The sequence below is a fragment of the Doryrhamphus excisus genome, linkage group LG9 (genome assembly GCF_037039965.1).
Source record: "Doryrhamphus excisus strain RoL-2023G ecotype Guam linkage group LG9, RoL_Dexc_Guam_v1.1, whole genome shotgun sequence".
Taxonomy (NCBI): domain Eukaryota; kingdom Metazoa; phylum Chordata; class Actinopteri; order Syngnathiformes; family Syngnathidae; genus Doryrhamphus; species Doryrhamphus excisus.
The window spans coordinates 12,712,591-12,725,950 of NC_136365.1; the positions used below are offsets into that span (position 1 = coordinate 12,712,591).

The window sequence follows — 13,360 nt, forward strand, 5'->3', positions numbered from 1 at the left end:
CTTTATTTTTCACACTTCCACCACCAGAGCACAGCACACACACCGATTCCCGCACTTCCTGGTTCACAGGTCATGCTCAACCCGCCCCACATAGCTGGCCAAACACATGTCTGCAACAGAACCACAAACGCCAGCATGTACATATGAAAAACAGTGATTATTGCAAGCGATAAAAAGATATCTGAATACAACACAATTAAATACATGTGTTTGTACGCTTGTGTCTTCGTTGTAATAGGTGTGTATGCTATGTCAGTTGGTTCTTCTGTTGCAGGCATGTGTTTGGCCAGCTTTGTGGGGCGGGTTGAGCATGACCTGTGAACCAGGAAGTGTGGTGTGTGCTGCGCTCTGGTGGTGGAAGTGTGAAAAATAAAGTTGACTGGAAGCAGCCGTTCGCCGTGTTCTTTTTTGGTATTGAAATCCTTAAGCAAAGATTGATTTAAGCTGCTTTTGTATCGATATAAGCAGACCAAATTGGCTGGCGGGAGATGAAAAGGGCATCATAGTAACCGGATTATCATAATAACCGGGTATCGTACTAACGGAACTAATTATATCATAAAAGACTAGAAATTTGCCGGGAAATGAAAATAGTATCGTAATAAGTAGTAATTCGTTATAACCGATATCGATATAATGAGACTTTACTGTATATATATACACACACACGTGTATACACATATGTACAGTGCATCCGGAAAGGCACACACCTGTCTATTTAAGGTCCCACAGTTGACTGTGCATGTCAGAGCACAAACACCAAGCATGAAGTCAAAAGAACTGTCTGTAGACCTGCAAGACAGGATTGTCTTGAGGCACAAATCTGGGGAAGGATACAGAAACATTTCTGCTGTTTTGAAGGTCCCAATGAGCACAGTGGCCTCCATTGTTCGTAAATGGAAGGGGTTTGGAACCACCAGGACTCTTCCTAGAGCTGGCCGGCCTTCTAAACTGAGCGATTGGGGAAGAAGGGCCTTAGTCAGGGAGGTGACCAGGGCCCCGATGGTCACTCTGTCAGAGCTCCAGCGTTCCTCTGTGGAGAGGAGAGCCTTCCAGAAGGACAACCATCTCTGCAGCAATCCACCAATCAGGCCTGTATGGTAGAGTGGCCAGACGAAAGCCACTCCTTAGTAAAAGGAACATGGCAGCCCGTCTGGAATTTGCCAAAAAGCACCTGAATGACTCTCAGACCATGAGAAAACAAAATTCTCTGGTCTGATGAGACAAATATTGAACTCTTTGGTGTGAATGCCAGGCGCCATGTTTGGAGGAAACCAGGCACTGCTCATCACCAGGCCAATACCATCCCTACAGTGAAGCATGGTGGTGGCAGCATCATGCTGTGGGGATGTTTTTCAGCAGCAGGAACTGGCAGACTAGTCAGGATAGAAGGAAAAATGAATGCAGCAATATATAGAGATATCCTGGATGAAAACGAACGAAAACGATGAAATTGACCTCAGTAGACTGGTCATGTACCTTGACCATATAGACAGTAGACATTAGCACACAGCCAAGATCTCAAAAGATTGGCTTCAGAACCACTCCGTGAATGTCCTGGAGTGGCCCAGCCAGAGTCCAGACTTGAATCCGATCGAACATCTCTGGAGAGATCTGAAAATGGCTGTGCACAGACGTCTCCCATCCAACCTGATGGAGCTTGAGACTTATTGCAAAGAAGAATGGGCAAAACTGCCTAAAGATAGGTGTGCTAAACTTGTGGGATCATATTCAAAAAGACTTGAGGCTGTAATTGCTGCCAAAGGTGGATCAACAAAGTATTAAGCAAAGGCTGTGAATACTTATGTAAATGTGATTTTTTTGTTTTCTATTTTTAATAAATTCAAAACATGTCAAAAAAACCTTTTTTCACATTGTCATAACGGAGTATTTTGTGTAGAATTTTGAGGTAAGAGATTAATTTAATTCAGTTTGGAATGAGGCTGTAACATGACAAAATGTAGAAAAAGTGAAGCGCTGTGAATACTTTCCGGATGCACTGTATATATACACACACACACACACACACACACACGTGTATACACATATGTATATATACACACACACACACACATCAATCCATTTTCTATACCGCTTATCCTCACAAGGGTCACAGGCATGCTGGAGCCTACCCCACTATCCCAGCTGTCTTCGGGTGCGAGGCGGGGTACACACACGCTCATGCAACGCTCTTTACGGAACTGCGTTGAATATGATTTTTAGAGCTGTACATTAGTGAACAGGGTTAATAAAAACAATAATAATTTTGTAGATTACTGACACTTGTTAGATACTAATAATACGGAAAAATAGTGAACTGCGTTCAAGTACATTTTAATTTTTGCATATAAAAGTACTTTATTTCCTTGATGGTGACTTAATACAATGAACAATTCTTGTGGCTGTGTCTTGCAGGTGTCCTGATCCGGGTTCACCACTAGGTGGGAATAAAATCACATTTATCCTAGTAAACTGATCGTTACTAAAATTGTTACAATATGCTGCACTCTCTTCCATCTTCTAGCATTCTTTTAGCATGTCACCACAAAAGGAGTCCAACCAAAGATGACTCAACCATCAGTGTACATCTGTGAGGAAAAAGCATTTCTTAAATTAGTCCAGAAATTTCTGTACCAAAACAAATGGCCACAGTCATCAATGTTTTTTGGGCTGAAGATATCAAATACAAAGATGTGTGTGCTCAGTGTTAAGACAAGGCTTGTATGTCATACCGCGAACATCCATTGTACTTCCACACTGAGGTGCGGAGTGGTAACCTCATTTGGAGCTGCTTCCTGGCTTTGCTTTGCCCTCAGAACCTTTGACCACGCTCAGTGGCTTATGAAGGGATGAGCTCGCCTTCTGGGTCACGTCCTGCTCAATCTTGTTTCTGATGGCAATTTCCAGGCCCTTTGGGGAGGGTGTTTAGCCTGGTAAATAGCTTCAGTGCCAGTTTTCATTTTACCATTTTTTAAAACTCAACTACTCACACATGTATAGCTTATCCTTAGAGCAACCGTGCCAAAAAGTATAATCATAATAATATGAAAACAAAACTTGGGTTTGAATATGAAGTGCATAAAAAATTATTATCTGTCAAAAACAGCGGTGTAACAAAACAATTGTTCCACCGTATATGTCGCGCTACGCTCCAAACTGAAACAAGGGTCAATATGCGTGCACGTTGGCGGTTCTTAATATACCTTTTTTAAATTATTATTATTTTTAAAACACAGCTTTGGTGAAACATCTTACCTTTTTCAACTTTTGTTGCTGAATCACTTGAACCTTCTTGGGTGCAATGATCCTCCCTTTAAGACAATGTCAAACAATATTATAATTATGTATTCATAACACTACCATCACCATCAAATAGCTCAAAAATAGCTTGACTGAAGACGCAGAACGATGACGTCACGCAATTATTCCTCAGCTGTGAATTTTTCTTTTCGTGAATGGAAAATAAAAGCCAAAATGATTTATTCGCATCTATGACGAATACGCTTGGCTGCTGGCGCGTACTGATGACGTCACAACAAATACCGCTGCCGTGTGCAACACAATAATATTCGTACCACAAACACACAGGGTATCTATAATATTGTACATCAGAGGTAACTTTTGGAAAATTAATTTTCTTTGCATGAATAGGAATTAAAAAAACAAGAACGTTTCCTTCATTCGCAACACGCTGCCCATTTCGGAGCAACACTTCCAGTATCCGGTAATGTCAGGTCTTCAAAATTAAAGCTCCGTAAGTCGTCTCTCGCAGAGGCACTCGTTTGTGTTTGGTCCGTGATTATTTTATCTGCTGTTTCCGAAGCAGGGTACAGCACCACCTACAGGTCAGTCTGTCATCCTAATATAGAAAAAACATGTTTTTGTTTCAGTTTTTTCGTTTCTGATTAATGCATTTCTAACATTCTTTTGTTTCTATTGTTATTGTAAAGGACGTTATGGGCAGTATGTGTAGCACATTTTACAAATAGCTGTTACATCCATGATTTTGTTCTGTAATGAAAGACTCTTGGAAGAAAAACGTCACACGAAACGTGGCCACGTGTTGAGGCTATTTGAGCATTCATTGTTTTTTCTGTCATGGACAATAGATAAAATGTACAATATGACATCCATACCTCCTTTCTTTGGGCCCTTCTGTTTGCTCTGTTGGTGTTTCTTCGTGGTTCCGGGACGTTGAGCTTTAAACTTCTGCGAACCCTGCGCCATGTTTGAAAACCGGAAGACAACACTCCGAATGCGTCTTCTTCTTCTTTTGGTTTAATGGCCGCCATCTACTGGTTCGGAAAATGTAACATGGTCTATATAACCTGGTTGATATGAACGACATACAAACCAAAAGAGAGATTCTATTCTATAACCCTGTGCCGTTTTAACACTCTTATGACTTTAAGTTATTATATAAATATAAAGGTATTTGTGTTCGTTAAAGTGTTTGCTTTGAAATGCGCACTAAAAAGACTACAAGGAGTGGAGTTATAAAAACGACTATATCTGATTTTAATTAGTCAAGCTGATCGACGAAGAAAGTTTGACCTAAGTCCTTGTTGAAACGATCCAACTTTACGCGTTCGTCATTTCCAGGTGTTTACTCCACACAAATAATGTCAACATAAATACCAAAACTACTTTTTACTCTTTGTTGATATCCTAACCATCGTTCGTGTAAATTCACTTTTGGATAGTTACAGCATTATTTATGTCAACAGACTTATAAAAATGATGTCACACATGTGGCGCACACTTGGCGCTTGGGTGGGTTTGCAGTGAAATAAATGTCATATTTTTCACTCATTGGAATAATTACACCTAAAAAATTTTTTAACAGTGAAGTCCTTTAGAGCCTGTAAAGAGGGAGTGAAGTAGCAATGTCTCACTCCGCCTGGCTTCACAATGGCTAACTGACCACCTTCACACTAAATGTGTTCATTTTGGGATGAGCTATTCCTTCCCTCGCTGTGTGTGTGTGTGTCATTTAAAGCTGTTTTGATGATTCTCTTTTCTAAATTCTTTATTCTACAGAGTGTCCAGTGCAGTGCTGTACTGTGAACATCAGCACGGTTACATATATCACTACACTACTGCATATACACTACTCACAAGAAGTAGTGGACACTTTGGTGTGAAGCTACATTAATATCCATAACTTTTTGTGAGTAGTGTATTATGCGTTGGTATGATGAAGTAAGAGATAATGGAGATGTAAACATGACATAAGGTATAAATACAGCCGTGTGTGTCGTCAGGAAGAGATTCCACAAGTTCAGAATGTGGCCACAGGAGCAGCAAGTATTTAGGCCTGTCACGATAGTCCAGTCATCACACCGGCCTCTATAAAATACATTACTGTGACACAATGTGAATGAAATTATATTTGTTTTGTGTTCATTTGGGGTTTTCTGTCTTTTTTCTTTAAATTATTTTTGTTTTCTTATTTGTTCAATTTATTTAAAATATATTGACATTCAAATGAGATGAAAGATTACTAGCCACATAGAAGAAAAAAGGAATTTTTACAACTTTGTAAAATGTACAACTTTTCTTCCCTGTAAATGTAGGTAACTGGCATTGCCTGAGACAACAATGAAAAAGGGGACTGATGTGATCTTTGGCGTTGTGTAAATTTAGGACTTATGACTTTATTTGTTAGTTATACATACATTCCATCCAATTACAATGTTAATTAATACTCTTGAGAAATTAAAGTTGTTTTTGATATGGTGTACCTGCATTATGGTGTCATATATTATCATTAGGTTCATTCAACAAAGAGGCAATAGCTTGCAGAAGAATTATGGTCCAGTTATCGTGACAGGTCTACTGGTATTACAGCTATAAATGTGGATGGATCCCCTACAAGCGTGTCGACAGCAACACAAATATGAATGTTAATATAACATGATGATTGAAAATAGCAGTGGCTACATTTTGTACATTATGTACACGCAACCAGCAGGGCACGTGTATTTACAAGTGGACAGCATAGCTGAACGGATGCCCAACATTGAAATAAATCCAAAACAGTCAAGTCAGTTGTTTGTACAAATCAAATCCCCTCATTTGTGATTGTAAATGTGCTTCCGTCGCTTTTTAAAAAGACGTCATGTTCACTAATGTCTAGTGACAGTAATTCTAGGAAAATCATACAAAAAATGTGGAAGGTGGCTGCACACGTTTCTTTGACTCCCTGCAGTGTGTGTTTGGGGATGTGTGTGAGGAAAAACGTGGAACCACATCATGATGGAGAGTGAGTGTGTGTGAGAGTGTGTGTGTGTGTGTGTGTTAAGGTGCAGTGGCGCACCGACGCCAGCAGGTGATGCTCTAGAGAGCAGTGAGGCGGCCAGTGAGGGCCGCTTGGAGCTCCGAGGGCAGGAAGACCCCCAGCTCTGTGATGATGCCTCCTGTGATCATCTGGTGGGGGGTCACGTCGAAGGCTGGGTTCCACACCTCAATACCTGCACAAATCACCACTGGGGATTATTGGAAGAAAAATGCAGGAAAAACCCGCCCCCGCCTCGCAAATATGCAGCGTTTGCTAAACATTGTGTGCAAAGTGGGATGTGCTGTTGGGATGTTATGGCAAGCTAGAGCTGACTGATGAGAGTTTAGGCATAAAACAATAATGGCTTCCCTTCTGAACCAGCCAAAAGTGATTCCAGAAAGGAAGAGCATGCCGACAGAATGACAAGAAGGAGCTGTAAGAGACTCAAGTGCACATGGTGTTCTGCAGGGACCCGTGTGCCCATTAAAAGTGTTTTTTCATTACTTTAGAGCACTTCTATGCTCCACAAACGTAATTAGAGCTCAGTGACTTAGCCCAGCACTCGCCAAAGGAACTAAATCAGGTTCCTCTATTGCAGACACGCCTCCAGTACAAGAGATGAACCAGAGAAGGGGCCCTCAATGATGTTTAAGATTTAGCACCATGAAACAGTGCTACTCAAATAGTGGGGGGCAGTGAAGACTTTCACAGTCAGTGTTGTTTTGCTCCAGCCGATGGTTGGGCTCTCCTTGCTAGCTCAGCAGATAACAGGTTCTCAACAAAGGTGCCCCCCCCGTCTCCACCACCTCCCCCCCGCCGGCTCGTCCTGCATTTAACTTGGCCCGAGTGGTTAGCGTGCAGGCCACACAGCTAGGAGACCTGGGTTAAATCCCTCTTTGAAGAGTTTGCATGTTCTTTTCTCGGGGTACTCCGGTTTTCTCCCCCATTCCAAAAACATGCTAGGTTAATTGGCCACAGGTATGAATGTGGGTGGGAATGGTTGTTTGTCTATATGTGGCCTGGGATTGGCTGGCCACTAGTCCAGGGTGTACAGGTGTACCCAGCCTCAAGACATCTGGGATAGGCTCCAGCACCCCTTGTGAGGATAAACGGTAGAAAATGAATGAATTTAGCTGTAGGTAGCAGAGTAGCACCGCATGACAAACAAATAATATGCTCCAGAAAATAAAAAAAAAAAAGTTTTTCATGGAGGATGGAGGTCTATAAATCAGGGGTGGCCAAAGGGCTGTTTTTTTTATTGGCTCACGTCACAATATAAAAATGTGATTTTACAAGAAAAACGAGTAAAAATAGAAACGCCGGCAGCAGTTATACAAGACCAAAGTCTAAATAGGAGGCCAAAAAAGCTGTCATCTCACCAGGAAGTTATGAGAAATGGTCTTTCACTGGAATAGCACTTTTCCATCTCCAAAGCACTTAAAGCGCTTTGACACTGTTAGCACATTAACTTACTGATGACGCAGCATCAGGACCAACTGGGGTTCTGATGCTTATGGGAGGACGGAGGATCAAACATGCAACCTTCAGGGTCAGAGATGACCACTCTACTACCTGAGCCATGCCGCCCACAAAAAGTTGAAATATGAAAAGTAAAAGATGTTTTAAAGTTGTAGTATTATGCGAAACAAAACTAATAAAAATGAGATTGCAGAAAGTTACAAAAATTACGTGAATATAGTCCAAATTACCAAAAATAAATTTACAAAAAGTTGAGATAGTGGCAAAATAAAAAAAAAACTGTTTTACAAGAATAAAGTCAAAATACTAGGAGGAAGTCATTCTAACCAGAAAAAGTTGAAATTTTACAAGAATAAACTTGGAATATTATGAGTAAAAATTTCATTTTTGTGGTTGAGTTGATATATCAATATTCAAGAAGAAATATGTGAAAAAATAAAAATCTGTTTTTCAAAGTCTTTATGATAAACATCATTTAACAATGTTGTTGAGGTGCATGCACATGCACACACACACACACACCTGGAGCAGCAATGGTGACGCCATTAATACTGGTGAGTTCCTCAGGCGGGCGAACTTCGATGATGATGTCTCTGCCACTCTCCAGACTTAGGTCGCATGAGGTGCTGGGCGCCGCCACATAGAATGGTATACCATGATGCTTGGCAGCAATGGCTAGCTGGTATGTTCCCACTTTATTGGCTGTGTCGCCATTGGCAACGACCCTGTCTGCTCCAACCACAACAGCTGCAAGGAGAACCATGATGGAACATGAGGTGGTTCCGGCTTGACCGTGATGGAAGTGAAAAAGAAGAACCAAACCTGTGATGTTCATCTCTCTCATGGTGAGGGCCGCCATGCTGTCGGTGATGAGCGTAGCGGGGATTCCCTCGGCTACCGCCTCGTACGCCGTTAGTCGAGAGCCCTGGTTGTACGGCCTGGTTTCTGTGCAGTAGACACGCTTCAGCCTGCCCAACGAGTGGAGGCTTCGTACCACTCCTACACACGCACACAGAGACTGCTGCTTAGCTCCAGCAATGGCGTCCCGATCCTTCCTTCCGGTCCGACTCTTACCCAGTGCAGTCCCGTATCCAGCGGTGGCGAGGGAGCCGGTGTTGCAGTGCGTGAGGATGGTCACGGAGTCCCTCGGGACGCCAGAAAGGATGTGCTGGGCGCCATAGTTGCCGATCTTCTTGTTGTCATTGACGTCTCGCTCCAGCATGTCTTCGATCCAGGCTATTACACTGTTGGGGGCACACCAACACCAGAGGTCACATGGGGTCTGCATGTGTCCATTCAATTCCACTTGATTTTTCTCATGTTTTGATGTTCCCTTTTAATACTTCTAATGGGATGGACGATCTGACCTGGAATGTTTTGAACTCCTGTTTCAATGCTGCCCAAAGAGTGCAATAGCACAGGTCTTCATTCAACTTCCTGTAGTTCAGTTTTACTTTGGAACTTAGTGGGGATGTCATGAGACACTCAATTCTACTATTTCATCTCTACCGTGACCTTGCATTGCTTCTCGTGAGGCTACACTCTTCTGCATTCTGTGTGCATGCAAGCAGCCCCGCCTCCACCCACCAAGACAAATAGACTGTAGACTGAAGGGACTCTATAGAACAAACGTGCCAACGGACAGGGTTCACTTCCTGAGAGATGAGGAAAACAGACACGTACTGAGGCTGGCAAAATTATGGAGCTCATTTACATTTATTGTGACAAATTTATTTATTATCAACTCGGTTCCCAGTTTTCCTTAATGAGAAATCCCGTCACGCCTTAATCTTTCAAGATCTTGTGACACAAGATATGTTCATTTATCCCTTTCATCATTTGTAAGCATTTACAAGCACTATAATTGGGCTGAGAGTTCACATTTTTCTGGAATGGATTAATTGGATTTACAGTATTTCTTAATGCAAAAATTGATTAACGATGTTAACCAAGGTTCCGCTTTGTATCATTTCATCAAAAGGCACCAGAACAAATACGGCATCAACCCGGCAACCCACCTTTCTCTCAGCTGCTCAGAGTTCTTCTCCATGCTCTCGTTCTCCGCAAACTCCATCAGTTCGCGGGCAGCACGGCCCATGTTGACAGCAGTGGGTCGGGCTGAGGTCAGGTGACACAGAGACTCCCGGATGAAGGTCACTGGGTCATCGCCGCCTGCACCTGCTCGTAACTCCACGGCCAAGCTGAGGCAGCCCACGATGGCGATGGCTGGGGCCCCCCGAACCTGGTAGAGAGGGCCAGGCCAGGGTTAGCAAAACATCATGGACATCCCATCCAATGTGTATAGTCCGCCCACTTCCTGCTGCAAGCCACGCCCCACACACAATACACATGTGTACACATTAGCCATGTCTCTTGTCGATGGTGACATTTGTCTTGGTTTAGGTCACTAATAAAGGAACTTTATGCAAAATAAGGCATAAAGCCTAGTTTGTCAGAACGTGCAAGCAGTTTTATCTGAAAGCCTCTCTGTACATTGCAGTATATTCATACCATCAAAAGCCGTTTTTATGTGCAGAATTGGAAGTGGGCAAAAAGCATGCATGTAGAGAAACTTCATGAAATTGACTTTTGCATCTGAATTTCTTGGAAACTACAAGGCAGATCATCATGTTGCCTGACTTCTTAAGATATACAGTGAAGAAAATAAGTATTTGAACACCCTGCTATTTTGCTATTTCTCCCACTTAGAAATCATGGAGGGGTCTGAAATTTTCATCGTAGGTGCATGTCCACTGTGAGAGAGATAAACTAAAAAGAAAAATCCAGAAATCACAATGCATGATTTTTTAACAATTTATTTGTGTGATACAGCTGCTAATAAGTATTTGAACACCTGAGAAAATGAATGTTAATATTTGGTACAGTAGCCTTTGTTTGCTATTACAGAGGTCAAACGTTTCCTGTAGTTTTTCACCAGGTTTGCACACACTGCAGGAGGGATCTTGGCCCACTCCTCCACACAGATCTTCTCTAGATCAGTCAGGTTTCTGGGCTGTCACTGAGAAACACGGAGTTTGAGCTCCCTCCAAAGATTCTCGATTGGGTTCAGGTCTGGAGACTGGCTGGGCCATGCTAGAACCTTGATATGCTTCTTACGGAGCCACTCCTTGGTTTTCCTGGCTGTGTGCTTCGGGTCGTTGTCGTGTTGGAAGACCCAGCCACGACCCATCTTCAATGCTCTGACAGAGGGAAGGAGGTTGTTCCCCAAAATCTCACAATACACGGCCCCAGTCATCCTCTCTTTAATGCAGTGCACTCGTCCTGTCCCATGTGCAGAAAACCACCCCCAAAGCATGATGCTACCACCCCCATGCTTCACAGTAGGGATGGTGTTCTTCGGATTGTACTCTTCATTCTTCTTCCTCCAAACACGCTTATTGGAATTATGACCAAAAAGTTCTATTTTGGTCTCATCTGACCATAAAACTTTCTCCCATGACTCCTCTGTATCATCCAAATGGTCATATGCAAACTTAAGACGGGCCTTGACATGTGCTGGTTTAAGCAGGGGAACCTTTCGTGCCATGCATGATTTCACATCATGACGTCTTAGTGTATTACCTACAGTAACCTTGGAAACGGTGGTCCCAGCTCTTTTCAGGTCATTGACCAAGTCCTGTCGTGTAGTTCTGGGCTGATTCCTCACCTTTCTTAGAATCATTGAGACCCCACGAGGTGATATCTTGCATGGGGCTCCACTCCGATTGAGATTGACCGTCATGTTTAGCTTCTTCCATTTTCTAATGATAGCTCCAACAGTGGACCTTTTTTCACCAAGCTGCTTGGTAATTGCTCCGTAGCCCTTTCCAGCCTTGTGGAGGTGTACAATTTTGTCTCTGGTGTCTTTGGACAGCTCTTTGGTCTTCGCCATGTTACAAGTTAAAGTCTTACTGATTGTATGGGGTGGACAGGTGTCTTTATGCAGCTAACGACCTCAAACAGGTGCATCTGATTCAGGATGATACATGGAGTGCAGGTGGACTTCTAATGGGCAGACTAACAGGTCTTTCAGGGTCAGAATTCTAGATGATACACAGGTGTTCAAATACTTATTTGCAGCTGTATCACACAAATAAATTGTTAAAAAATCATGCATTGTGATTTCTGGATTTTTCTTTTTAGTTTATCTCTCTCACAGTGGACATGCACCTACGATGAAAATTTCAGACCCCTCCATGATTTCTAAGTGGGAGAAATAGCAAAATAGCAGGGTGTTCAAATACTTATTTTCTTCACTGTATCTTCTTTATTTCTTGACAGATAAAGAAGCACAACTTAAATATTTTCTAAATATATTTTTAATGTGATTTTGATTTAACACATGCATTATACATGAATACATTAGCTACCTTTTTAGTTCATCTTGTGAAAATAAATGAGATCTCCCACTATTATCTCATAAGCAGATGAGTGTGACATCATTGCTGTGAAAGGACGGGTTAGTCATGTCTTCCATCAAGTCTACCATCAAACATCCTCATCATGACATCACCTCTCCACATACAGCACATTGCTTCATACTACACACCAAGTTGAAATGTTGAAACAAAAGAGCCACATGAAATAATGAGGCAATATGTCCAACAACGTTCAAGAATGTACAATACAGTGGAGGTGTCACCGAGTGCAGCACAGGAGGAAAAAGGGAACAAAAGCCTGGCAGGAACATTAATAATTCATCAAAAAGGATCCCAGAGAAAGAGGAGGGTCCGTTTGATAGCAACATTTTCGATCTTCCACAAGACGCCACATAATCAAAGAAAGTCCACATGGTGTCTTTTATTTGGCGTTAGAAATGGAAGGATGCTGCAGGTGCATCAAAACAAAAGATCCAGGCCGAGGGTGGCGCGTGCACTGACAGTGGCGGGAGCACAAAGGAGTCGCGCACGCTCGACGGGAGGAGACGCACATGCAGCCGGCGTGCACGTGAGGGGGGTGGACAGTTTTACTTACCTTACGTTACCTTATCTTACCTTCATGGACTTGATGGCCTCGTAGGCGTCCTGCACGGAGCGGATGTCATCGTAGACGGTCTGCTGAGGCAGCACCAGCTGGTCGAGGATCTGCAGAGACCCGCTCCGGTAGCGGATCGATTCCAGCGTCATGACCGACACGACGAGGCGGGATGTTGGGGAGGGGGCGGGGGGAGACCGCGGGCCGACCGGTAGCTGCTTCTCTGTCACACTTCACAGTCACACACACTAACACTCACACGCGCGCGAGCGTGCTCTCGCGCACACCTTGACTCTCACACTTTGCTGGTTTGACGGGAAGGTCGCTGCTAAGAATAAAGTTGACGCCAGAAGGAGGGAGGAGAAGGTTTTAGGAGAAGAGGGTTGTAGCGCTTCACACGCTGACAGGCAGACAGACACGGAACCACGTGTCCACCAAGCCGGAAGTCCTCTCCCCTTTGGCCACGCCCACCCAACGCTCCCTCTGCCCATCCCCCCTTCTCTCTTTGTCACATTCGGCCCCTTATTAGCATAAAAGCAAAGCATTTCGAACAATTCTTGTATTTTTGTATCTTTGCATCGTGTCTTTTCAACTTTACTATTCCTGTATACTATGTGTGCGCTCGTC

The 13,360-nt window shown here is 43.1% G+C and overlaps 2 protein-coding genes across 2 annotated transcripts; both read right to left on the reverse strand.

Moving 5' to 3' along the window:
• Positions 1-2,049: 2,049 nt before the first annotated feature.
• lg9h19orf53 (linkage group 9 C19orf53 homolog) lies at positions 2,050-4,300 on the reverse strand. Its single transcript, XM_058073868.2, has 4 exons — positions 4,137-4,300; positions 3,256-3,311; positions 2,733-2,910; positions 2,050-2,588 (listed from the first exon to the last, which is right to left on the reverse strand). The coding sequence occupies exons 1-3, from the start codon at positions 4,225-4,227 to the stop codon at positions 2,779-2,781; spliced, it is 279 nt and encodes a 92-aa protein (XP_057929851.2). The 5' UTR covers positions 4,228-4,300; the 3' UTR covers positions 2,050-2,588; positions 2,733-2,778.
• Positions 4,301-5,632: 1,332 nt separating this feature from the next.
• On the reverse strand, positions 5,633-13,191 carry mri1 (methylthioribose-1-phosphate isomerase 1). The gene is made up of 6 exons (XM_058075864.2): positions 12,754-13,191; positions 9,778-10,001; positions 8,834-9,003; positions 8,582-8,758; positions 8,282-8,506; positions 5,633-6,473 (listed from the first exon to the last, which is right to left on the reverse strand). The coding sequence occupies exons 1-6, from the start codon at positions 12,883-12,885 to the stop codon at positions 6,340-6,342; spliced, it is 1,062 nt and encodes a 353-aa protein (XP_057931847.1). The 5' UTR covers positions 12,886-13,191; the 3' UTR covers positions 5,633-6,339.
• Between the last annotated feature and the right edge of the window lie 169 nt (positions 13,192-13,360).

Bases quoted from the DNA above. Each gene is read 5' to 3' on its own strand.
- lg9h19orf53 (XM_058073868.2), bottom strand. From the start codon at position 4,227: ATGGCGCAGGGTTCGCAGAAGTTTAAAGCTCAACGTCCCGGAACCACG. The intron at 3,312-4,136 runs GTATGGATGTCA...ATTGTCTTAAAG, and splicing joins GAAGGGCCCAAAGAAAGGAG to GGAGGATCATTGCACCCAAG. The intron at 2,911-3,255 runs GTAAGATGTTTC...CCCTCCCCAAAG, and splicing joins AGCAACAAAAGTTGAAAAAG to GGCCTGGAAATTGCCATCAG.
- mri1 (XM_058075864.2), bottom strand. From the start codon at position 12,885: ATGACGCTGGAATCGATCCGCTACCGGAGCGGGTCTCTGCAGATCCTC. The intron at 9,004-9,777 runs GTGGGTTGCCGG...TGCCCCCAACAG, and splicing joins TCTGAGCAGCTGAGAGAAAG to TGTAATAGCCTGGATCGAAG. The intron at 8,507-8,581 runs GTTTGGTTCTTC...TTCTCCTTGCAG, and splicing joins GAGAGAGATGAACATCACAG to CTGTTGTGGTTGGAGCAGAC.